The 26,059-nt window shown below is 43.0% G+C and overlaps 1 protein-coding gene across 2 annotated transcripts in view; it reads left to right on the top strand.

Annotated features, from left to right (window-relative positions):
- RPN2 (ribophorin II) overlaps window positions 1-26,059 on the top strand; it is a 40,340-nt gene that overhangs the window by 5,917 nt on the left and 8,364 nt on the right. For both annotated transcript variants that reach the window (XM_075901311.1, XM_075901310.1), the window contains exons 4-16: window positions 2,575-2,750; window positions 4,635-4,710; window positions 8,414-8,548; window positions 10,918-11,094; window positions 12,610-12,728; window positions 14,021-14,126; window positions 16,408-16,499; window positions 18,127-18,241; window positions 19,662-19,856; window positions 20,677-20,763; window positions 21,361-21,456; window positions 23,216-23,291; window positions 24,038-24,167. In XM_075901311.1, the coding sequence (XP_075757426.1) occupies window positions 2,575-2,750; window positions 4,635-4,710; window positions 8,414-8,548; window positions 10,918-11,094; window positions 12,610-12,728; window positions 14,021-14,126; window positions 16,408-16,499; window positions 18,127-18,241; window positions 19,662-19,856; window positions 20,677-20,763; window positions 21,361-21,456; window positions 23,216-23,291; window positions 24,038-24,167 (1,580 nt within the window). The remainder of the gene's footprint in view (window positions 1-2,574; window positions 2,751-4,634; window positions 4,711-8,413; window positions 8,549-10,917; window positions 11,095-12,609; window positions 12,729-14,020; window positions 14,127-16,407; window positions 16,500-18,126; window positions 18,242-19,661; window positions 19,857-20,676; window positions 20,764-21,360; window positions 21,457-23,215; window positions 23,292-24,037; window positions 24,168-26,059) is intronic.

The following is a 26,059-nucleotide window of genomic DNA, read 5'->3' as shown; positions in this document are numbered from 1 at the left end:
TTGCCTCCCTCCCCAACTAGCTGTTTGGCTGCATTCTCACCTTTTCTGCATTATTCCCAACCCCCTTCCACCTCCAAACTCCCTCTCATACCCCCACCCCACCCTCCCCTGCTGCCAAACCCCCTTCCAGACCCTACTCCCTCATCCCGTCCTGCACTCCACCTCCCACCCAGATCCTGAATCCCTATCCGACTCCCTAGCAGACCTGTCCTGCACATTGAACCCCTCATTTTTGTTCCACCCCAGAGCCCCAGGGGGGTCCACAAAATCTACGAACTCCAGAAAATTGAATCTGGCCTGTGGGAAGCCTTGAACCTCAGTCCTCCCTGTCTCTTCCCCACACCCATGGGGGCTGGAGAGCCAGAAGAATGAAGTGTCTCAGCTGGGGGCCACATCAGTGAGGGCTGGGGGTTTTGGGAGGAGTTTTTTTGCTTTTCACTTGTGTGGCCCCCAACTAATTTTTCTGTGGGTCTGTGACCCCCAACCCAAAAAAGGTTCCCCGCCCCTCCCAAAATAAAAAGAACCTTGAAACCTATTGTGTGGGACATATTTTACTTTATTTAAAATTAAGTTTGATAAACTAACATGAGAAAGTTAAAATGCTTAATCTGTTTAATAAATTAAATTTAACCATTCTCTCCAGCTGTAGCACTAGGAAAATGGTTCACGCATAATTATGTAATTAACAGTGAGTTTCCATTAGTAATTGATAGTCCACCAAAAGATTTGCATCAACCCAGGTGGTCCACGAGGCATGCAGTGGAAGGAGCCCCTCCCCTCCTCCTCTTTATCCCCCCCAACCCCAGGAGAGTGGCACGACCCAGGGCAGGAGGGTTAAATCTTGGCACACAAGTTCAGAAAGGATGCTGACCCCTGCTCTAGAGTGCTTGTATTTTATCTTGTTTTACAAAGTACTTTGTACTTCTAGGATACAAGGCCATATAAAATCACCTTTTCCTAGAGGATTCCAGTGCATTTAATAAAGCAAACGTATGAAACACAATAAAAGCCACCTTGCAACAGACAAACAGCAGGGGGAAGTAGAAGCTGACGCATAAAAAATGATTTTGAACCTGACTGAACATTTGGACAAAAATGTACTTTCTTCACCTAACCTTACATTTTAATAAGGCAGAGAACAATATGGCTTTTTTTTTTTTTTAATTTCAACACTATCAGCATTTTGAGGCAGAGGCACAGCTCTGCAGGTATTATAAGTTGTACATGCAAAAACTACATTAATGTAACATTGAGTGCTTGATTTGCAACCTAAAGTTAGAAAATAATAGATTTAGAGTAGGGATGTTATCCGCTCACTGTTTTATCGTTGCAGGTTAACCAGGACCATTACACACTCCCCCATGTTCTGAGTGCTCTGTACTGGCAGGGTGGCTCAGTCTCAGGGGAGCTGCCTTCCACCCTGTGCTGCTGCCTCTGTATCTGAGGCAGCAGGTGGGAGCTGGTCTGTGTGGGGAGCCAGCTTTTAAACCTGCTCCCTTTGCAGACCAGCTTCCACCTGCCACCCCATGCTGCTGCAGCTGACATAGAGGCAGCAGCGCACAGTGGAGCCAGGAGCACACTGGCTGCCGGACCCACTCCCAAGGGGGTATTGAGTAACTGTGGAAACGCTACATAATTTAGCAGTCACACATTTATTAAAATAACTGCTTTCTAACATCCCTAATTTAATGACCTATGCCACCTTCATTCTGTACCATTGTGTGTTCATTCTGTGTACTGAATACAGCAAGGGACCCTACAGAAAAATAGTATGTGATCATGTAATTAAAGTTTGTATTACAGCACACATGCTTGCATAAGACCACTTGATTGCTCAGTTATGAATATGTCTTTATAAAATTTTCCTCAGTATATTTAAAAATCATGCACAACCCAAACTTCCTCAGTATATATCTACTCTCATTGCTATAAGCCCTCCCCTCACCAGTTTTTTCTGTTCTAATACCATGTGGCAACACAGGGTAGGTCATCCTACAGACATCCCTTCTGCCCCTGAAGAAGTCGTTCTCTTCCTCAACACAAATTCCCATCCACATCACTTCTTATGTCAGAGGATCTCGTGGCTGTAAACAATGTCACCTCAGCCTCCACGCCAGTGCCTTGATTAAGCAAACTGCATGCATCAGCAGATATTTAGGATGGTATTTTGGACAGTCAGCTTCTTTTGGAGTAGAGACTGGGCTTCATGTTGTTTGGGCTCTTCTTAGTACATTATTGTATGGACAAAAAAAGTCATGCGTCTTTTTGGGTAAGACCCACCAAAACTGGTCAGATTATACTTTATAAGCTCATAGGGACAAGGTCTGTATCTTTTTTCTGTGTATGTACAGCACCTCACACAGTGGATGGAGCCTGGTATGTGACACGGCTCCTGGGTGTCATTACAATACAAATAAGATTTTTATTATTTAACCTAAAAGATGATACTTGATGGCGGGACCTTTTTACCCGTACCAGATTCTATCCGTCCTGGGGTTAAATGTTAAGTGCCCCTTCATTCTTGAACACAGATTCATTTAAGCACGGTCTTATGTTTTCTGTGTGTCCTGTCAGGTTGCCATTTCAAATGAGACTGGAGAGCTGCTTCTTGCTGCTGTCAGCGAGGATTCCTCAGTCAACCAGATCTTCCATGCTGTCGGAGCCCTGAGTGGCTTTGGGTTTCCTTTAGCATCCCAGGAAGCACTTAGTGCTCTCACTTCTCGTCTTAGCAAGGAAGAGAATGTCCTGGCGTAAGTATGCAGCTGACTGAATTGTTTTATTTAGTGCAAAAGTCATCTCTTGTCAGAAGTGAGGTTCACTTGTATTTGTGTGGTTTTTTTTTTTATAATACCAATGTAGTGAATTAGACGCTGCATTTCCAACAGTGACTGCTATCCACTCTAGTGTTCACTGCCTAGGAGAATAAAATGCTTTTGACTGCAGAAGAAAATACACTCTCTTCTGTTAATATTTCACCCTCAGGTTTTGAGGACCGTGATTTCAGAAGAAACTGACTGGCTTTTTAAAAAAGTAGATGTTCATGTTTGTTTTGATCTCCGTAGAATCTGGCTTGTGTTCTACCTCAATCCATTGCCCAGAGATCAAGAGAGATCTAATCAAGGGGAAAATGTGGCACAAGCCTCTTGATATTTAGTAACAGAAGAATTTGCTAATAGCTTTATTTGAGTTGATGAGCTTGGAAAAGGAATGGAGCTAAGAAGGTGAGGAAGAAGAGAGGGAAAACTTTGAAAGGTGCTAAGACCCTCAACTCCCACTGAAAAACAATGGGGAGCTGTGCACATCAGCTGATTGCAGTATTAGGGCCACTGATGGCTTAGACCTCTGCGGCTCTCTGCCCTCATGACAGTGATTTGACAGTATTATCTCACAGGTTGTGCTCCATGAGACCAATTTCTCTGTTTTAAGCATCCAACTCACTCTAAGAAGCTCAGTCCTGCCAATATTATAATGTCAGTGCAATTTGTTGGTCATATCTAGGACTGTTTTAGTTTGCTTATTAGGCAGGAGATGTTTTCAATAAAACCAGTGTATGATCTGGTATGCATAATAAGTGCTTATTTTGCCAATGAATAGACTTGCAAATCATGACCATAATGGGCATTTATTATATTAAGCATGCTGTCAGAATAGTGTATTTGACTGGGAGTCTGACAGCTTCCCCTCCCCCTTTGGGATGCTGCCTGGAACTGAGTTACCACTAAGTCTGCCTGACCCACCAGCCTGGGTTCCCTTTTATCCTGTAATGCGATGACAAGCACAGAGGTAGGGACATACACAGCTGCATTACTTACACACTGCTGTAACCAGTATTGCATTGGAAGGCTGAGCTAAGAAATTGTCCAGCACTTAAGTGCAAACTCCATCTAGAGGGCTAACCCCAAGTACTGTCTTGCACTGCACAGAGAATTGCACAGCATAAGCCAAGCCTTTTAATCTGCACCATCCGCCCCTGAAGGATCTAGGCGGGAGCAGGGTGAGGGTGCTTACCTGGTGCAACTCCCCAGAGGAGGTAAATGACCCATGACTCCCAGGCATCACCCCCTGCACCTCCTATTGGCCCACAATTATGGCCAGTCGGAACTGCAGGGAAAAAGCCTCTAGGCAGCAATTTTCAGTGCTGCAGTTTCCCCAGCTAGAAGTGGGGAGAGGTGGAGCAGCAGTGCATGGAGCCGCTTTCTCCCCCAGGTCAGGTAGAACTCATAGGTTGGATCCAGCCCTGGTTTTCCTGACTCCAGACCATGAGGCTCAGAGTGATTCTCGTAGCTGGGAGCCAGCCCCTGATGCTGGGTGAGGGAGCCCCGAGCCTTGGGAGCTGCATCCAAGCAAGCTGAGCTGTATGTTCCCCCTCCCTGCCTTAACCCAATGGTATCCCTTTACTGACACAGCTAAAATTAACTATTTAATTTTCCCATGTTTCTGTTCAGATTTCTGTTGCCCCCTGAGGGCCACCCTCATTCTCCCCCTCCCCTCTATTGACTAATAGATTGTACTAACCGCCTCTGTTTTCCATTTCAATTATTCTGTAATTACTTTGGTTTTAACAATGTTCATCTTTTAAACTGGTAAAATCACACAGTGCTTGCTCATTCCTGCTTTGATTTTCATTGTTCCAGAACCATTCAGGCTTTGCAGACAGCATCCTACTTATCCCAGCAGGCAGACCTGAGTGGCATTGTGGAGGAGATAGAGGTAGGAACTTGCTTTACTCTTAAATTGCTGAGGCAGTCTCTAGACAATCACAGCTCTGCAAAATGCTTTAGAATGCAAACATTGTCTAACTCCCTCCCCTGCAGTGGTGGAGTTTGTTTGAAAATTCTTTTCAAAGCAGAATTCTTCCCTGTGAATAAGGTCGAACAAGTATATGGGCTCTAGATCTAACACAAGTGATCTTAAGTTCATGTTAAACCCAGAAAATTATTAAAGGGGGTTCAAGTCAATTTTATTTCTTTGCTTTTTTCCAAAACAGTGATACTAGAGTATTTTCACAGAAGTATCATAATGTGCAACTAGAATGGATCTTAAGACATCACCTGGTCCTTCTCTCTGAGGAATGGAAGGGAGTGTGAGCTTCAGGAGGCAGTTTGGATGCAGGAGCGGGGGGACAGGGATTTGGGGTGCAGATAGAGTAGCAGTGTGTAGGTTCCAGAAGACACTTGGGCAGATCCCTGGAAGCAGCTGGCTTGTCCCTCAGCTCCTAGGTAGAGACACAGTCAGGCAGCTCTGTGTGCTGCCTCATGAGCAGAGCCTGCAGACACAATCTCCCATTGCCTGCAGTTTCTGACTAATGGGATCTGCGGGGGCAGTACATGGAGCCCCTATCTATGCCTAGCAGCCAAGGGACATGTTGCTGCTTCTAGGGAGCCATGTAGACTCAGGGAACCTGCCAGCCCCACCAATCTGACTTAAGGGCCCACCGGGGTCCCTTTTTGACTGTGTTCCAGTCGAAAACCAGACTCCTGGCAACCCTACCTCAACCTCATGTGGCCCTTTGCCTCCACTCCCGTTCAGCTGCTGCCCTAGTCTGTCCTCCCCCAGTCACCCTTATGAACCTCAGTCTGTGACACACACAGACCCAGGTGCCTCACACCGTCTGTCGCCCCAACATCTGTCTCCTGATGTGGCCTCACTGGCAGGGTCCTTCTTCCCTAGCAGTCAATGGGACTGCACCCACCTGGGAATAGCTGCTCTCTCTAGCACTAGTGGCCCCTGAGGGGCCAAAGGTAGAACTGCAGCAACTTGCTAAAACAAATTCTTTTCTGCTGAGGGAGGATTATGTGCAGCACATTGATAATGTGTTTGTGCAGTGGCACAGAATTCCCCCAGGAATAAGTAAGTTTTTCCTAGCATCTAACCTAAATCTCCTTTGCTGCAGATTAAGCCCATTACTACTGTTCCTGCTTTCATTGAACATGAAGAATAATTGATCGCTGTGCTGTTTTTAGCAGCCCTTAACATATCTGAAACCTGTTAAAGTCCCTGCTCGGTCTTCTTTCCTCAAGACTAAACATGTCCAGGTGTTTAATCTTCCCTCATAGGTCAGCTTTGTTGCTCTCTTCAGCACTGACTCCAGTTTGTCCATCTCCTTCTTTGATTGTGGTGCCCAGAATTAGACACAAGGATTTAACTGAGGTTTCACTAATAGAGCCCTGAACAGATACAAAATTTGTATCCGCATCTGTATCCACAAAAATTAGCCACGGATATCTACACCGACATCTGCGGATACGGATACCTGCACATATAACGCAGATTTCCGCAGATTTGCAGCGTTCTAGATACAAAATTTGTATCTGCATCCATGAAAATAAGCTGCGGATAATCGCGGATTTGCAGGGCTGTACTAACACCAAGTTAAGTGGGACAGTTGCTCCTGTGCCTTACATACAACACACCTATACATATATCTTAGTTTGAGATATATTAGCTTTTTTTGCAACTGCATGTCACCGTTGGCTCTCAATAAATTTGTAATCCATTATAACCCTCAGATCTTTTCCAGCAGTACTATTGCCTAGCCAGTTATTCTCCATTTTGTAGCTGTGCATTTGATTTTTCTTTCCTAAATGTAAAACTTTGCACTTGTCTTGCTTCAGTTTCATCTTGTGGATTTCAGACAAGTTCTCCAGTTTGTCAGAGTTTGTTTTGAATTCTAGTCCTGTCCTTCAGAGTATTTGCAATTTCTCCCAACTTTGTGTTATCTTCAGATTTTGTAAGTGTGCTCTCCATACCACCATTCAAGTCAGTAAAGAAAATGTTGAAAGATACGGGACCCACGATTGACCGTGGCAAAACACCGCTAGATACATCCCCACGGGGTTTGACAGCAAATCATGAATAACTATTCTTTGAGTATGGTCTTTCAAGAAGTTGTGACTTACCTTAGAGCAGTTTAATCTAGACTTTGTTTGCTTATGAGAATGTCATGTGGGATTGTGTCAAAAGCCCTACTAAAATCAATGTGTCTTGTCTGTGGCTTCCCTCTCTCCCACATCCACCAGGCCAGTAACACTGTCAAAGAAGGAAATTAGGTTATTTTGGTATGCTTTGTTCTTGACAATTCCATGTTGGCTGTTACTTATAATCTTCTTATCCTCTAGGTGCTTACAAATTGATTAGTTAATAATTTATTCCAGTATCTTTTCAGGTATCAGTGTTAGGCTGACTAGTCAGTCATTTTGGGGTCCTTTTTGTTCCCTTTTTAAAGATATTTCTCTTTCTCCAGTCTCTTGGGACTTCACCTGCCCACCATGAGTTCTCAAAGATAGTTGCAGTGGTTCTGAGATTTTCAGCTACTTCCTTAAGTACTCTGGGATTAATTTAATCAGGCCCTGCCAAATTAAATAATCTAATTTATCTAAATATTCTTTAACCTGTATTTCTTATTTTGCTTCCTTTGCCCTTATTAATAGTAATTATGTTGGGTGTCTAGTCACAATTTACCTTTTTAGTGAAGTGATACAAAATAGGCATTGATGTCCTTCCTTGTTAAGTAGAGGATCTATACTTCCCTTTTTCTGTCTTTTATTCCTAATGTATTTACAGAACCTCTTCTTACTGCCAAGTCCCTTGCTAGATTTTATTTTAGCCTTTCTAATTTGTCCCTGTATACTTGTACAGTTTTTGTATATATTCTTATACTAGTCCCTGCATACTTGTGCTATTCTTGTATTCACCATTAGAAATTTGTCCACGTTTCCACTTTTTGTAGGATTCCTTTTAATATTCACTTTATTAGAGTTTCTAATGGAGCCATATTAACCTCTTACCATTCCTGTTTGTCCTTCTCATTGAGAGAGTTTGCTGTTGTACCTTTGAATAGTGTCTCTTTGAGAAACTGTCAGCTATGCTTTCCCTTAGATTTCTTTCCAGGGGTATACCGATTCAGAATGGTTTTTTTTAAGTCTGCTTTTTATAAATCTATTGGCCTTATTCTGATGCTCTTACTCCTTCCTTTCCTTAGAAACCTGAAATCACATTTCATGATCACTTTCACCCAAAATGCCTTCAGTCTACAGATTTGCAACCAGTTGCTCCTTATTAGTCACAATCGCATCTAAAACAGCTGTCCCTCTGGTTTCTTCCACCACCTTAAGAAATGGAAAGGTGTCCTCAGTACATTCCAATAACTCACTGGACCCTTTTTATTTTGCCATACTAGTTTTCTAATAGATGTCTGGGTAGTTAAAGTCCCTTATTACTGCCAGATCTCGTGTTTTGGATATTTTCATACTAATAAAGGTTGTTCAGATTAAAATAGAGAAAATTTTCATAGTGATCTCAATACAAATACTCTTTGAATGTATGCCTAATAGCTGAAACTAGTCTCTGTAGTAGCTGTCTGCGGTACTTCTCTTTACCTTTCATGCACTTTTTCCTCTATTGTTGCTGCCAGGACCTTGTTGCCCGCTTGGATGACCTAGGTGGGGTATATCTGCAGTTTGAAGAAGGGCTTGAGACTACTGCATTATTTATTGCTGCTACTTACACACTCTCAGACCATGTGGGTACAGAGCCAGCGATGAAGGAGGTATGTACCAGATCCTTTGGTCTAGAGGATGTAGTAGCTATAAAACATTACTTGTGAAAGAACATTAATTATTGTATCTGGAGATCATTAGAAGGTGTAAGCAGCGTGTATGACTTGAGCAGAATTTGACCCATAGCAAGCTGATAAAATGGAATTATGCAAGGACCCATTATTTAACTACCAGCCAAAAGGAAAGTTGGACTTCAGTACCGTAGATGTAAAGAATCTTTCTCAAATTTATCAGTGCAACAGCAATTGTGTCCTAGATTTTCTATGATTAAGGGAATTTGTTGAAATAGATTGAAAAAAGAATGCAGTATTTTGCCTGCTGTTCTGATATTTCAGTTAATAGCATGGAAATGGTGTACAAACATTAACCAGGATAAAATGCAAACACCTTAGTTTGTGACTCCTTAATGTAGAAGTGTACCTGATTTCTCTAGAAAAATATAGCTTGGAAGAAAGTAGTTTTCCAAATAATGTACTTTTATGGCATGAATTTCAAACATAAATTTCTCATACACTAGAGCACCAGTAGGCAAAACAGAAATGTGTAGCCCTGTGATCGACAACCTAGACTAGTGAATGGTCTTCATTTCAGTGGGCTGCAAAATTGTCATAACCAAGAGAGTCTCCCAGTATAGGGTAGTTTTGCTAACTCCCCTTGCGTACCTAGAATTTGTGGGGTATGCTGATTGATAGCAGCACTTTGATTGGATGCAGAGAGAGCACGTGGCTCTCACAGCCAATGTTATGTACAGCACACACCTCACTTCATGTGCCCATGCGTTATATGAGTGTCACTTTATTAATACTGGTAGGGGGAAAACTACGCAGATTGAAACTAGCGAAATGTAGCAACCCTGTGTGTAGGCAACAGTAAACAAAATGTATTGTGGGCCACACATAAAACCCAGATGCCCACAACCTGTGTAAAGAGCTAGATTAGCTAGAAATCCTTATCACAAGCCCTTTACAGGATCATTTACTTAGTATCTTGTAAAGTTCACTGAACCTCTTTGTACCATTATACCTGTTTTATGTAAGGACTTGACAAAAACAAAAAACGCTATGCTGAGCCATTTAATGCATCATTCAGATAATAGCAGCAATGAAGGAGGTTGAAAATAAAGCCCATGTACAGAATCTGAGTTCATTCTTGGCCTTTTTCCTTGCTGCTGCCAAGAACACTTGATGCTGGAGTAATTTGGGTGTCGCTTTTGACACAGAGGTTCTTGAGAACACAGTTGCACATTTCAGACTGTCAGAGTCCTAGTGACGGAAAAAAATAAATTGAGCCAATTAGAGAAAATTGTTTAGCGTAGATTCTAAATCAGTCTGTCAGGAGCTCTTTTGTTGGGTGACTTTTAGCTGAATGGGAAAATGCCTCCTTTTCAGAAAGCCACTGGAGTTATTTTAAAGTTCATCAGGTTTATAATATTTAAACAACTCATGTTAGTTTTCATGAACCAGTGTATCTATTGGAAATTAAGGACCCGATCCCACAAGATAATCTGTTCTGGTGACAAGCAGTTTGTGTGATTGGTATGTAATATAGAATCTAGTGCTTCCATCTGGGTGCCTTCAGTTGTAGTCAGATGTCCATTGACCATCAGTAGATGCAAATACAGGAAAATGATACATTAATAGATACAACATGGTGTAAACTGAGCAGCTAGAGGCAACTTTAAATGTGTTTGAGAAAAATAAAAGGAGTCTGTCCAACAGGTGATTGTGGTGGGTGTGTTTGGTCTAGTTTTGTAACAATACATTAAATGTATACATTCCTCATATATTGGATGCACTCTCTGGGTCATGAGGTGTATAAGCAGGTCTTTGACTGGCTTTGAGTACCATGCCATTTTCATCAGAAGTTTGGTCCTGATCCCTGTGCTTATATCAAGGGATAGTTTTATATTTTGAGACAAGTAGGTAAATTTTGGATTAATTGGATTGCCACTTTTGGGTCTCAAGCTTCTGGCTTCATCCTCTTGCCTTGTGCTGGAAACTCTAGAGACTCAAGAACAAGAATCCTAAGGTTCAGCGTAGTCTGGTATATGGGTAACTTTCCTTCTGTTGTTACAAAACTGACTTAATAATAGTTTAGAAAAAACGAATTTGAAATACAGGAAATATAACACTTGTGGCTCGAAGGTATTTGTATTTGAATGAGACTATTTTGCCAGTCATGTCTGCAGAGAGAGCTACGGTAAAATCCTAGGAACATGAGTCCTAGCTTCTGTTCGTGCTCAAGACAGTTTTTAGCACTTTATTAGGCAAGGCCTTTCTCTACTGTTGCGGAAAGCTGCCCTCTCTCCACCTCCCCAATCCCATGTTTGGCTAACATGATTGGTTCCACTTTGTTTCAGGATCAGATAATCCAGTTGATGAATGCTATTTTTAGCAAGAAGAACTTCGATACACTCTCTGAAGCCTTCAGTGTGGCTTGTGCTGCAGGTTCTTTATCCCAGAACCGCTACCACGTACCCATTGTCATTGTCCCTGATGGGCCTGCAGCTGTGTCTCATCATCAACCCATGCTCAGGGTGAGCTCCTAGACCTGAATCTTGGCTTAGTCTGCAGTGTTACAGGGATGGGATGGCTTAGTGCAGGATAAACACCTTTCACTTCTGGCACCAGAGCTCAAATGCGTATTAATTCCTAAATCCATATTCATTGTCTATGTGAAATGAATCTTATGGAACCTTAAGTACTGGCACAGAGACAATATTATAAAAAGCACCACATAAGAGTTTAGCATAATTGCTTTTAGGAGGAGAATAATGTTTCTGATTGTGATATGAAGGCATTTTAATGAACTGGGTTGACTGTGGATGCTGTGTTTCAAACTTGATATGTTTGGCAATCAAATCATGGGAATAGTAGTAGAGGGGAAGCGAGTCTTACGAGTGAGTCAACTTTGTATGCTGCTCTGTCTTCCAAGAATTAGCTTCCCGGTAGTGTGGCTCATACTCTTACTAATCTCTGTGATGCAGCAGGAGAGAGGTCTAGGGGAGGCATATAAGCCCTAGGATGATTAAGATCTTATATCCTGGGGACTAGGAAAGGGTTACAACAGGGTAATTGGAGCACCTGGAGCCAATTAGGACCCTGCCCAAACCTAATTAACTCCCTGCCCCTATTTCAGGTTATGTCTCCAGTGGGAAAGTTTGGTGACAAATGTGCTGCCAACATGCAAAAGTCACCAAAAACGAAAAACAGTTGGGCCAGTTTTTCTGCCTCCCATTGTCGACATTTCATGGCCACATTGCTAGCTCCCTGTCTACAGACAGAACAAAGCACTGTGGCTAAGCATCCCACAGCACAGTGTTTGGGAAGGCAGAACTGATCCCTGTGCTTCTTGAGATTCTCTCCTAGCAGAGCTCTCCCTGCTGAGGAATGTCTCCAGCCCCCCTGGCAGCCGCAGAACAGAAGCATTCCATTGATTGTGCTTTGTTCCCCAAAGTGAGCAGCTCACTCTGCTGTCAGATACTTCCCAGAGCTTTGAAAGGGGAGGGGAGCATGTCTGCAGCTGAGTCCACACTGGCTGTGTCAATAAAAGAAGGGGAAAAAACAAGTCTCTTGCAGGGGTGGAAGTTTTTTGTTGCCAATCTGGGTGTTTTTCCCAACAAAAGTTGCATTGCAGTGTAAAAAGCTCTCACTGTTTTGTCACCAAAAGGCAGGTTTAGGCAACAAAATGTGCCAGTGTAGACAAGGCCTCAGTCAGACAGAGGTGAGGAAAGGGGAGCTGGCTAGAGTAGTATTAGTGGAAGGGAAACCCTGCCCAGGCAGAGCAGAGGGACTCCCCAGCATGGAAGACCAAGGGAATCACTACCCAAAGGGAAAGAGGGTAAGCAACCCACAGAATTGAAGAAACTGGTACCCAGAATAAGATAGGGAGCCAGGGTTCCTTCCCCACTCCCTCTCCCCCTGGAGCATGGGCAGAACCCACAGGACCCAAGAATAGGGACAGGAGTGGCTCCCTGATCCACTGTACCAAGAAGTGTGAGATCCACCACAGTAACAGCGGCTGTTTGCCACATTACTTTTTCTCTTTGTAGCTGCAAGTGACCAATGTCATGTCACAGCCACTGACTCAAGCTACTGTGAAGCTAGACCACGCCAAGTCTGCTTCTACCAAAGCCACCGTCCTTCAGCAGATACCATTTGCCCTTTCAGGGTAAGGAAGAAACCTGTTTCTACTCTCTGACATAAAGGAGCAACTTCTGTTGTAGTGATATTGGATGTTTCCCACTCTTCTCTGCCTTTGAATTGCTAATTGAATGATGGAATACTCAAGGCCTCATAGCACTTTATTGATGAGGACAGTGACTTTTTGAGTGCTCTTTAGTAATGATACGGAATCGTTACCACATGTTGTTTCTCCACTGATGTAAATCTCCCCTTCCAACAATATTTCTGACTGCTGAGTGGGAACGTGTGTTTTCTCCTCTTTCCCTAACTCTTTGGAGAGATGAATGATTTTAACAGTGCTTTTCTGTACGCTTCGGGCTGCCTTACTTATTTTGGACATTGTGGTATATGGTTATTATAACTGTTTGCTTTGACATCAGATTTGCACCTCAGATGTGGACTTTTTAAGAACCACGTGTGGTGCCCTAAACAGCCACATGTTTGGGTTTACTGTCTAATTTAGGGATGAGGAACCTTTTTTGGGTTGGGGGACCACTGACCCACAGAAAAATCAGTCGGGGGCCACACCCAAATGAGAAGAAAAACAAACAAACAAAAACAAAAATCCTTCACTGACTGAAAAGGAGAAATGTACTCCCCACATTCCCTTCACATACCAGAGTGTAGTGGGGCCCAAGCTAGTAGATTTTGCATGCTCCAGCCCCGCAGTAGGGTGGCAGGGCAGCTGGAGTGCCAGTGCAGGTTCCCCTTTGCTGGGGGGAGCCCAGGATCCAGCCCCCTGGCCTGAGGTTCCCCACCCCAGTCTAATCAGTTCAGACTGACCCAACAAGGGGAGTTAGGGTGAGATGAAGTTGCTCCAACTTCGAAAGAGGTGATTATTACTGCCCTCCATTTTTCAGTGTAAATCCACTGTTACAAGCCCACTGTTCCTCTGTTCATGACAATTAACCATTGCAGTTACTGTAGATAGTGCATCTCCTAAGTTTCTGACTACAAGAAAAAATGCTGTGATGAAGCTACCTGATTCCATCCCTAGAAAATATCAGACATACGGTTAGAAGTTATTTTTATTTTTTGAAGAGTAAAAGTGTCGTTTCACCCAATAATGCTAAATTCAAAATCATAGTTTCCCATCTTTTATATGCTGCTTCTCTTAGATACATGTAAGCTGTAGCAGAGAAAAACCTTGCATACCTGGGTTTTTGGAATCTTTTTCTTCTATGTAGTTGCACCACAAGTTCCCTATTTGTCACTTTTCTGTGTGGGTATTGTGGAGCAGGTGTTTTCTGTTCTTTCTAACTGTTTGTGTTGTCACAGAGACATCTTTGAGCTGAACTTCATGAATGTCAAACCTGCCAGTGGATATTATGATTTCTCAATCAGGGTTGATGGCGACAGTCGATTAATTGCAAACAATGTCGAGGTGGGTGTGTTTTGATTGCAGTCTAATTGTGAAGTGTTTGTTCTGTGGAACTACTTTATGCCATAGGAAGATCTAGCTCACTGTACTGTAGGTGCCATCACTATCTTCTGCAAAGCAGCAGATTTGGATTTAACTTAGAGTAGGAGTTCTCAGACTGTGGGTCGGGACCTCAAGTGGGTCATGAGTCCCACTCCGTTTTAATGGGTTTGCCAAGGCTTGGTTAGATTTACTGAGGTGCGGGGTAGAGGTTACAGGCCACCTGCCTGGGGCTGAAGCTCTTGGGCTTTGGCTTTGGCCACCCTACCCATGGCAGGAACCGCATCTAGACAGTGGTTTCACTTCCGAAATACCTGTTTTCGAAAGAACGCATGGCTTCCATTATACAAATTAAGTGGGAAATTCAAATCCCGGTTTCATTTGCAATTTCAATCTGCCTAATTTACATCCCTCTTTCGAAAGAGGGATGTAGTCTAGACATAGCCTTCGTAAGTAATATACGAACATCAGATACAGAACCAAGATTAGTAACACTCGTGATGTAAACAAGTGTTTGCATAACGTCTATTAGGATGAAGTGATGGAAGAACTCATTAGGAATGTTGGCTCTCCACTCTATTCAGAGTTTGAAACCAGAAACTGCAGTTCTTTATATAATATGAAAATTAGGCAGTTCATTTTTTTCCTTTGTACTCACCCTCTACAGTCAAACTTGCGTTCCTTCTATCTCAGAAATAGGTAGACACTGATGTTTGGTTTGTGTCAGAGCAAGACTGAGCGAGTCAAGTTGTCGGTGCAGATTAGGAAGTGTTTGTTCAAACACACATATGCTAATAGAAACAGTTACCCACTGTCTGTTAGTCAAGGAAATGTATTTTTGAATAAATGTCTGGGATGATTCTACTTTTCCCCTGGATTTGCCCCGAGAGAGTGTTCCATTCACAGAGTCACTGCAGTGGTGACAGTTGGGAGCAATTGTTACTCTCTTAAAGTGATGTGTACTCTGGAGTAGTTAACTTTTTGCCCTCAGTGGCTTCTAATTTAAAAATTAGCATTTAAAATCTTACAGCTTAGTCTGCACTGAGGGTGAGGTAGTCACTTATTTACAAGTGCTGGCCTCTGCCATGCATACCAAATTGGCATTGTAATTGTAGTAATAATCTCACTTAGAGTGTCAGGCAGGGATTGATGGTTTTGCTTAAGCTCTCTAGAGGCATGCAGTGCCGGGGGGAATGTATTAATGCCCCTGGCTTTGTGTGATCGTCATAATAAGACTCATTGTTAGTGGGGAGGACTGCCTGGGAGCTGTGTGTTTGGAGGCTATTACCATTAATTGTCTCTGATGCACAGTAGTTTTTTACTGTAATGAGCTAAACTGCAGGGTTATTACTTCATGAGGAAAGACTGCATTTCCTGGCATTAAAATATTTGTGAGATGGCTTACGTGTAATAGTCAGTGAAAGGAGCTTCATGGACTAACACTAAGGTGCCCTCAGTTGAGTAGCACTCGAGAAACCCTACAGTAACAAACTGTACTTCAGGATGGACAGACATCTTGGCAATTCACTGATTTTAACTCTCCAAGGAATCTTTTTATAAGATGATGTAAAGGTCAAAACTATAGCAGGGTTCAATTATGTAAGTTCCTGGAGGATAGGTCCATCAATAGCTTTTAGCCAACATAGTCAGGGAGGCAACTCTGTGCTCCCTAACCTCTGTGTCCCTAACCTCTGACTGCTAGAAGCTGGGACTGGGCAGCAGGATGAATCTTGCAATGAATTTCTGTTCTATTCATGCCCATAGAAGCACCTGGCATTGGCCGTTATCGGAAGACGGGATATGAGCTGTTTGCATAGCACGTAGCTAGGACTCCATGGGACATACAAATAGCAAATAGACTCCAAATCATAAAGGAGATTTTGCTAAATTAAAGTAGAGACCAGTCTATCTGATGTTTAAGACAAGACAAGTATAGCAGGTTACTGTCAGACTTGTTAGCTAAATATTAATAGGAACTGAGGAAAGTGTTTAAAAACTGCAAACAGAGTAACATACAATGTCCATTACTTTTAAAAACTTGGTTTGGTATGGGAGTACATTCTTAATGAATGGTCTTGGTTGATTGAGTTTCTTCCCCATTCCCCACCTCCCCCCCCAAAAATCTGACAATCTGTTGTGTTATTTTGTGTCTGGGGGTAAAAGGGATTTCTAGGCTTCTGAAGAAAGGTGTTGGCATGAACTGTGTGTATGAACAGCTAATTTACCTGTTTATGCTTGGCTGCAGTTGAAAGTAAAGGTCTCCACAGAAGTTGGCATTACAAATGTGGATCTTTCTACTGTGGATAAGGATCAAAGCATTGCACCAAAAACTACAAGGTAAGCCAACAGTGTGTGAAATGCACTGGTAAATGACGATACTGAGCCAAGACAGCTGCTCAGTACCTCCTGATCTGCTGCTATGAAAGTTCAAGTAGTCTTTGTGTCTAAATCTCATCTGAAGTATATCTGTGCTTTCTCCTTGAGAGTTCATTAGGGAAAATTGTTGTTTTCTAACTGAAGAAAGTACTGATCAAAGCTAGACAATACCTGTTGCCCTCAGTTACTTTTGTGCAGCTACCTCATATCGGCATTGCTCAAGTTAGCAGATACAAGTAATTAAAATAATTGCTTCTGTGCTTATGGGGTTGGCAGATTTCATCTAGAGGAAACTCTAAGATGAATGTGTGGTGTTGCGTTGTGCTGTTGCATAGAACAGGGTGAAACTGCTCAACTTAAACTTTATTTTCAGTGGAAAATACAGATTGGGTGACACTGAAATGTTTCATGAATTTGTCTATTTTGTCAAATCGTTTCAGACAGAAAATTCTGAAATCAAAACCTCGCTTTTGACATTTTCAAAATGAAATAAAAAACAACAAATGGTCTAGGAGCACCTTAAAGACTAACAAAACATGTAGCGTTCATGGGCAAAACCCACTTCTTCATATGGGACATATGTTATTTTTTTAAGTTTATCGGACTACATGTTGTTTTTTAAGTTTATCCTGTACAGACTAATTCGGCTACTCCCTGAAGCTTCCAAATGAAATGTTTGACTTGGGGGAGGTAAATTTTCATTTTGAATTTTTCTTCAGTTTTCTTTTTTTTTAAATGCAAATGAAACATTGTTTCCAGTCAAATGGTTTTGTTTAATCCAAATCAAATTTTTTTCAACTTCTCACTTTACTGAAACTTTCATTTTCAAGGGAGCAGGGTGTGTTGAACTGCTAGCAAACCAAGAAATGTATTTGCACAGCTATAGCTATAAATCAGTTTCTGTGGAGTTTCTTCAGTATTTTCCCCTTAAAATATGCATACTAATAGTTTGCAAAAATAAGTCATGCTAAGGAATTCCACTTACTTTCCCCCCTCAGTTTTGTGGGCGGGCAGTGATGTAACAGAGTCATTTTAATGTTCTGAACTGATCTGTTTCATCAAGTTCTCTATAGCAAGGGTCTTAAACTCCTGGTCCAGGAGCCATCTATAACCCAACTCATTAAATATTTTGAAAAAGTTATTTAATCTGGTCTTTATGGCTGCCAGCCCAGGGACAGGGTGCAGATGAGCAGCATGCAGGGATTCGCGCTCACATATGACTCCCAGTGCCCAGATAGTCCCAGCCACAGAGGGTGGCGCTCAGTCCGGGAAGCTGCTCTGGCTGCGGGGTTTGGGAACACGTGGGGGTGCACATAGGCCAGCAGGAGGAGCCAGAAAATACCTGGGGAGGGAATGTGTGGAGCCCACCCAGAGCCCTGCCAGATGGGTAGTACCCACTGACCCATTAGAAGGATTTAAGGACTGGCACTGATGAATTGAGCTTAATACCCCTGCTCTACAGTAAGTCCCCTTACGAGTGAATTGTGACACTGTTAGCCAGACTTGCATGTCAGTCGCTACAAACCCTCTATTGACAAACCATCTCTAATCTTTTTTTTTTTTTTTTTTTAATTCTCTCGCTTCCCAGGGTAGCGTATCCAACCAAAGCCAAAGGATCGCTCACAGCCGACAGCCATCAGAATTTTGCCTTGTCCTTCCAGTTGGTGGATGTGAACAGCGGAGCTGAGCTCATTCCTCACCAGGTCAGGATGAATTTAGATAGTTAGCCTGTCATCTGGATGCTGCCTCTTGAGGCATCATTGGGGCCGTTGCTCTTTGAAAAGCTTTCTTAGGCTTTGAAAACCATCCTATTGTCTGCATTTGAAAGAAATTGTGATGGGGAAATTGTAGATAAATACTTTGTGCACCCAAAAGAAAATTGGAGCTACTTTTTTTTTTTTTTTTTTTTTTTTTACATTTTAAATAAGTATCCACTAAGCTTTACTTTCTGTCTCATTTAAAGAAACAAATACAGAGTGGGGGAAACTACATCCTATGCTGTAATAGTGCGTTTCTATCTTGAAACTTTCACATATTTGATGTAACGACCATGGTCCATAGACCAGTCGTGATGATGATGATAAAACAAAAGTGTGACTACAGCAGGAAATCATAGAATCATAGAGCTGGAAGAGACCTTAGAAGGTCATCAAGTCCAGCCCCAGGACCAATCCCAATTAAATCAACCCAGCCAGGGCTTTGTCAAGCCGGGACTTAAACACCTCTAGTGATGGAGACTCCACTACTTCCCTAGGTAACCCATTCCAGTGCTTCACCACCCTCCTAGTAAACTAGTTTTTCCTAATATCCAACCTGGACGTCTCCCACCACAACTTGAGACCATTGCTCCTTGTTCTGCCATCCATCACTACTGTGAACAGACTTTCTCCAGCCTCTTTGGAACCTCTCTTCAGGAAGTTAAAGGCTGCTATCAAATCCCCCTTCATTCTTCTCTTCTGCAGACTAAATAGACCCAACTTCCTCAGCCTCTCCTCATAGGTCATATGCTCCAGCCCCCTAATCATTTTGGTTGCCCTCCGCTGGACCCTCTCCAGTGCGTCCACATCATTCGTGTAATTGGGGGCCCAGAACTGGACACAATACTCCAGATGTGGCCTCACCAGAGCCTAGTAAAGAGGAATAATCACATCTGTGGATCACTGACAATGCTCCTCTTAATGCAGCCTAATATGCTATTAGCCTTCTTGGCTACAAGGGCACACTGTTGACTCATATCCAGCTTCTCATCCACTGTAACCCCCATGTCCTTTTCTGCAGAACTGCTACTTAGCCAGTTGGTCCCCAGCCTGCAACAATGCTTAGGATTCTTCCCAAGTACCCAAGGAGTTTTCTGGACTGTTATGCATCCTATATTACAGTCTGGCTACACTGGGACGATTGTGCACAAGTGAGTCAGTAGAGTATCCAGTGTTCAGGATTCCTGAATTCTATTTCTAGCTCTTCCACTGAGTCACTGGCTTTGGGCAAATCACTTGCTACCCCTTGCCTCAGTTTTCCCATCTGTAAGATATGAATACTTGTCTGCCTCATTGGTGTCAAAAGAGATTTCTTCTTGTGATGAAAATCTCTGTACAAATATAAACATGATCATTTCCTTCTCAGACATTTGTCCGTCTTCACAATCAAAAGACTGGGCAGGAGGTGGTGTTTGTTGCAGAACCAGACAGCAAGAATGTGTACAAGTTTGAACTGGACACCTCTGAGAGAAAGACAGAGTTTGATTCTGCCTCTGGAACCTACACCCTTTACTTGATAATAGGAGATGCCACTCTGGAAAATCCAATCCTGTGGAATGTGGTATGTTGCTGACTGTGCAGTGACTTGGTTGTAGGATCATTGACACTGTAGCGAGAATCAATAATAGAAGGTAGAAGAATAGACACACAAATGCTGTAGTTTTGTGTGGCCGGTCTTGCTTCCTTTAAATGGCATATGTAGACTCTTGGTTTTAAAAAAAAAAATTGAATCCGTGCAAAAGCAAGACTAGAATAACTTTTCAGCTCTTTGTCAGGTATGAACAGCAATGGAGCAGGGTCTCTGAGAGCAGAACTTGTACTGGCAGGGCATGGGCTCTGAAGCAAGTGGGCCCTGGAAGTAATTTATGTGTGCTGGCTGGGATTTGAGCATATCCAGCTGGATAGTACTAAATGAAGGGCACTCCCTTCTCTATTCAGAAAGGGAAATGTCATTTTAAAATGCAGTTCAGTAGGTCTGTGAGGGTATGTCTACACAGCAAAGTTATTTCAGAATAATGGCCGTTATTCTGAAATAACTATGCAAGTATCTACACAGCCATTCTGTTATTTTGATATAACGGGCGGCTTATTCAGAAATCTGTAGACCTCATTCTATAAAGAATAACGCCTATTCCGAAATAGCCATTTCGAAATAAGTCGTGTATAGATGCTCCACCCCTGCTATTTCGAAATAGCCCCTTACCAGGGACATTCTAAGTTATTCCTCCCCCTGCAATGTAGACATGCTATTTTGAAATAAGCTGCTATTTCAAAATTAATGTGCAGCGTAGAGGTACCCTGAGAGAGGGGCACAGTAGCCTAGCCTGTATCGATCATATGCCAGGGTCATGGCTTTGTAATGTTGTTCAATTCCATTTCAGGCTGATGTGGTTATCAAATTCCCAGAGGAAGATGCTCCATCCACAGTCCAGTCAAAGAACCTTTTTGTTCCCAAGCCGGAAATCCAGGTACAGCTCAAAAGATTAATTCTATTTTGACACCCAGTTTCACTTTTAGCCAATCAGCAAGAGTTTTAAAAAGTAGCCTTCCATATGAACGTGTCTTCACCATGTTACTGATGCACATTAGAGGAGGATAACAAAAATAACTTTTTAGTGCATAGAGAGTTTGGTGTTGTATTACTTATCAGTGGGCAGAAATACACTGCTGGGACACAGAGCTTATCAGGAAAGTATTGAACCATCATTGCAGAGAACCAGATCTAGGTAATGGGACACACTCTGTCTTGCTAGAGATCACGCTTTCCACAGAAAACTTCCAGCTTCTAAAGCGCGCTCTCATGCTCTCCCTTCAGGAGACTAGTCATGATGTATGGGGAGTGATTCCCTGTTTGACAGATTACAAGTGAAATGTTGATGCTGTAGGAAAGCAAGGGCTTACATTTGGGAGGGGTAAGGTGCCTTCACAAGGACGACATGAACTGTGCCTGGGATACTTGATTGAGATGGCCCCACTGTGTGGGACCAGTGGCCAGGACTGAAATTGCTCACCTATTGAGGTGGCAGCTATTCTTAAAGTGCCTCTAATGGGATTTTTCTCTACAGCACCTGTTCAGGGAACCTGAGAAGAGGCCTCCTACAGTGGTGTCCAACACATTCACAGCCTTGATCCTCTCCCCGTTGCTTTTGCTCTTCATTCTGGTGAGTAGAATAGATGGAATTTCTTTTCTGTCCCACAGTTCAGAACTAGCATAGTAAACAGCTACAGCTGCACCTCTCACCTACACTCTGGTTAGGAGGAATGACACCAGCCTTTCCATGATGGAGAGGGAAGAGCAGTGTTCCTAGAGGTCCCTTCTAACCAAGATAACTCTCAGGTTCTTGTTTCATTCTATGCTGAACTTCCAGCAAATCACTGTAAGGCACTGAACAGTTTAAAGAAAATATAATCAAGCCCCTTAGCCTCGTTAGAAGTGCAGTTTTGATTCCCAGACATAAAATTGGAGGCTGTCAGGTGACTAGAGGAATCCTTGCATCACTCAGCAGCAGCATTACTTATTGGTTGATATATCTTCTCTTTAGTCCTCTAGGAAGAGCCTAATGTTAACAAGGCAGGATAGAAGGGCATTATGGAGCTAGGATGTTACAGGCAAATTAATGGCGTCCAATCTAGGTGCAAAGGGCTGGACTAGCTTGTCAGTTCTAACTCCTGTTCCTAAATTGTTTTGTTGAATTTATGCTCCGGTGAGAGCACTGATTAGGATGAGACTTAGGGCAGTGTAAGCTTCTCTCACATGGTTCAGCTGACATTCTCAGTTCTGACCTCAGTTACCCCTGTTGTGCCAGCCCTAGATTCTTCCAGAAAAAGTCAGTCATATCAAACTGCCTGACGATGTTGTGATGTGGCCTCACGTGCTAAAAGACTTGGCTGCGAGGCCACCAGATAGGTCCACAAGTGGGAATCAAATCAGCATTTGAGTCCATATAGCCAGAGCTGAAATGTACAGCATCAGCCAAGCACCTGTCATCAACTAAATACCACTTTAGAACTTGATAGGTGTACTTTAAAATCTCTCTTGGTGGGATAAACAGATGGCTCCTCTTTGAAACCCACACCTTTACCTCATAGTGCATTCCAAATGAAACCTCTCCTCCTCTGAAGGCTTGGGGACACTTGGATAAAGTCATGTCCCATTACCTTCGGAATCCACAATGCACTTGTTGATGACTAACCCTGCATTCCCTCAATGATGCTCCTATCCATCTTTCCTACTCCCTTCAAACTGACTTTACATGGTAATTCATAACCTTTTAATGTTTCTAGAACTGAAGCTCGTTTCATCCTGGGTTCAGTATAAGAACATCATGTTTACTGTGACCAGTTTTATTCCTATGGATTCAAGGCAAATTAGATTTTTCTGAGGGAATGATAGGTTTGGAGGATTAGTTTAGCAAAATACTTGTGAGAAATCCTGCCAATTCCAAGGTAACCTCCTATCTAGTCCTTCAAGAAGCACTGACTGGCTGCTTTCATGCAGAGACAGATTCATTATTACAACTAGGAGCAGTGTCTTCTGCCTTTAAAAGCTTGCCAAAGGTGAGATGTGATCTTGGCTTGGCCACTGTTTAAGGGTTTGTCTACACAGGGAAGCTATTGTGAAATAAACTTGTGTGTGAATTAAAAATAAACTGCCCAAAGACACTCTTGGTAAATGCAGGAGTTTGTGTGTGGGGAGCTATTGTGGAACAGCTGTTCTTTCACATTAGTTACTCCAGGCTGTTTCCTCATGGAGACAAGCAGTTACAAACACGTTGTTTTGGCAGTCTTGGCCATCATTTTAAAGCAGCTCTAGTTTGAAAGGCATGTTGCAAAACTTTGTGATTAACTGATAACATTTTAAAATAAAATCTGGTGTCTGATAAAGCCATTGTGATTGCGGTTTCATTTTTTTTCTTTCAGTGGATAAAAATTGGTGCCAACATCTCCAATTTCAGCTTTGCTCCCAGCACAATTATCTTTCACCTGGGACATGCTGGTAAGTGTGAGAGGCTCTCTGCTTTGTTTGTTTGACCTCCTTCCCACATGGGCTTTATAGATAAGTACCCTGCTGATAAAATGGACTCTCAACCTATTAACTGTAATGACTTAATAGAGTAACGATTCTAATATGGTGATAAACAAATCTGTTTTGTCCATCAGCTTATAACAGCTGTCATTATACTTGGTTCCTCTTGCACACCACTTATCTAAACATAATAGCACTCTTCATAGTCAGAGAGGTTGCTATTTTTATTGTGTATTCACCCTTTGGTAGTTTGAGAATTTTTTGTGGGACTGGAGTGTGGATGAAGGCCTATGGGAGCTCCTTGAGTCTATTTATACACAAACACACACTTCAGACCAACTTGTCCTGCTCAGGAATGGATAGGACATAGTTTCTGAGAGCTCAGAGCTCTCATCGGCTTTTTGGTCCCTCACCTACCCTGGAAAATCCACCTCCCTTAACATCCTCAGACCTTCATATTGCATCTAACAGTCTTCCATCTGAAGAGAACTGGCCATAACTCACCAGTGCCACTCCTGCATCAACCACAATGGCAGAAGGCCCTTGCTACCTTGGAACTGACTACAGTCTCTCTGTTTCTCCTGGACCAATGAGCTAGGGGGCAAATGGAAACCAAGGCCCAACAGCAGCGCAGTGTATTACTTCCTAATCACATAGTGCCATGAACAAATTTAACCAAGGCCCCACTTTGAAATGAGATTTTTCTCTCTTCCTAGCTATGTTGGGGCTCATGTACGTCTATTGGACTCAACTTAACATGTTCCAGACTCTGAAGTACCTGGCCATCTTGGGCGGTATTACATTCCTGGCAGGCAACAGAATGCTGGCCCAGAAAGCAGTAAAGAGGTAAGAGGAAGGGAAGTGTGTCACTGTAGGGTCTTGTTTCCAAAGAGGTGACGGAAAAGGCGGCCATGTTGACAGCATTTGACATCAGTAAATGATCCAGTGCTGAGCAGGAAGTTGCTAGTTCGAGGCAGGCAGCTCTGCCATGTTGCACTGGCCGTTTTCAGCACACACCCCTGTTGAAATGCTGAATAGCAAGTAGTCTTGCCACTTGACGCTGATGGTTTGGAAATGGGTGGCTGTCCTGGAGAATTATTGTGGGCTTGTAAGTGTATTATAAAGCAGCTCAATGAATTGAACGAATGCATACAATTTTGAGAGAGGGAGTGTGTGCTTTTCCTTGTGCATTGACTGAACATGGGTTTTCCTATTCAGAGGCCAAGACTTTTAAACTTGGGGCCTAAATTAAGGTACCTAAATGAGTGGGTAGTTCCTAAGAAGTGTAGAACAGCCAGCAGCAAGCATGGCTGCTGCTAAGATTATAAGGAATAACCAGCGTGGATTGTTAGGAACAAAGCATGCCAAACCAACCTCATTTTCTTTGTTGACAGGATTACTGGCTTGATGGAGGGTGGGGAGCAGTAGTTGCAATATACAGTAGACTTCCGATAATCCGGAACCTATGGGACGTAGGTGGTGCCGGATTATCAAACATGCCGGACTATCAGGAGGTACTATAAGCTGGTTATATATATATATATATATATACTGTATACATTATATACTGTATATAAAGTGTTCTTAACCCTTTTTATTGTACATACTGTATACAGTATACTGTAATGTTTTAGGTTTTTAAGCCTTTTTTACCCTTTTTGCTCAGTTCAGCTGCTGCCGCTGTTACCTTGTGACTCGTTTTTTCCGAAACTCACTCACTAGGCTCTTGCCATTTTGATGCCGGACTATCAGGAGTGCCGGACTATTGGATGCCGGACTATTGGAGTTTTACTGTATCTTGATTTTTAGAATAGCTTTTGACACTCTCCTAAGCAAATTAAGGAATGCGGTGTAGATAAAGTACAAGGTGGGTGCAAAACTGATCGAAAGACTATTCAAAAGAATAATTATCAAAAGTTTGCTTAAAACTGGGAGACTGTATCCTAATGGACATCTTGGGGGAAGGAGTCTCTCCTGAGTCCAGTGCAATTCAGTATTTTAGGTCTGAAATCAACAAGGTAAAACGCAACAAAAACAAGTGCAGAATACGTCATTTAGGAAGGAAAAATCAAATTCACAAGTACAAAAAGAGGAATGATTGGCTAAGCCAGGCCTGGGCAAAATATGGCCCTCAGGCTGGATGCAGCCTGCTAAGCCACCAGATCTGGCCTGTGGATGCAGCAGGGAGCCCCAAGCAGGCTTCCCTGCTTGCCCCCCACACAGCTCAGAAAAGCAGCTGCTGGGCAGTTTCTCTTTCAAAACTGTGATCCCAGGAGGGAAGGCTACAGGCGCTGCCCCGGCCCCTTAACCCAATCCCATTGGCTTGTTTCTGGCCAATGGGAGCTACCTGTTTGAATAACAGGCAGCACACGAAGCACCGTGCCCTCACCCCCCCCCCCTCACCTCCCCCCCCCCATGGCTCAGTTATTCACACAAGCACATGGTGCTGTAGCCTGTGCAGGCACAGGGCAGGCTGGCTGGCTGGCTGAGAAACATTTTAAGCTCTACAGCTGGTTGGGCTGCTAGATGGTAAGTCTCTTGGCCAAAGCCTGCCTCTGGCACCCCAGCCCCTCCTGCATACACCAAACCCTCTGGCCCCCTCCTGCACCCATACCCCCTCCCAGATCTGGTACCCCCGGTGCCCTGCCCTACATCACAATTCCCTACCCTAGGTCACAAACAGAACCCCTGCATTCCAGTCCCTTGCCCTAGGTCACAACCCCCTCCTCCATCCAAAC

This window comes from Pelodiscus sinensis, chromosome 18 (genome assembly GCF_049634645.1).
Source record: "Pelodiscus sinensis isolate JC-2024 chromosome 18, ASM4963464v1, whole genome shotgun sequence".
Classification (NCBI taxonomy): Eukaryota; Metazoa; Chordata; order Testudines; family Trionychidae; genus Pelodiscus; species Pelodiscus sinensis.
Note: the sequence above shows the minus strand (reverse complement) of the source record. Positions and strands in the feature narration are given on the sequence as shown.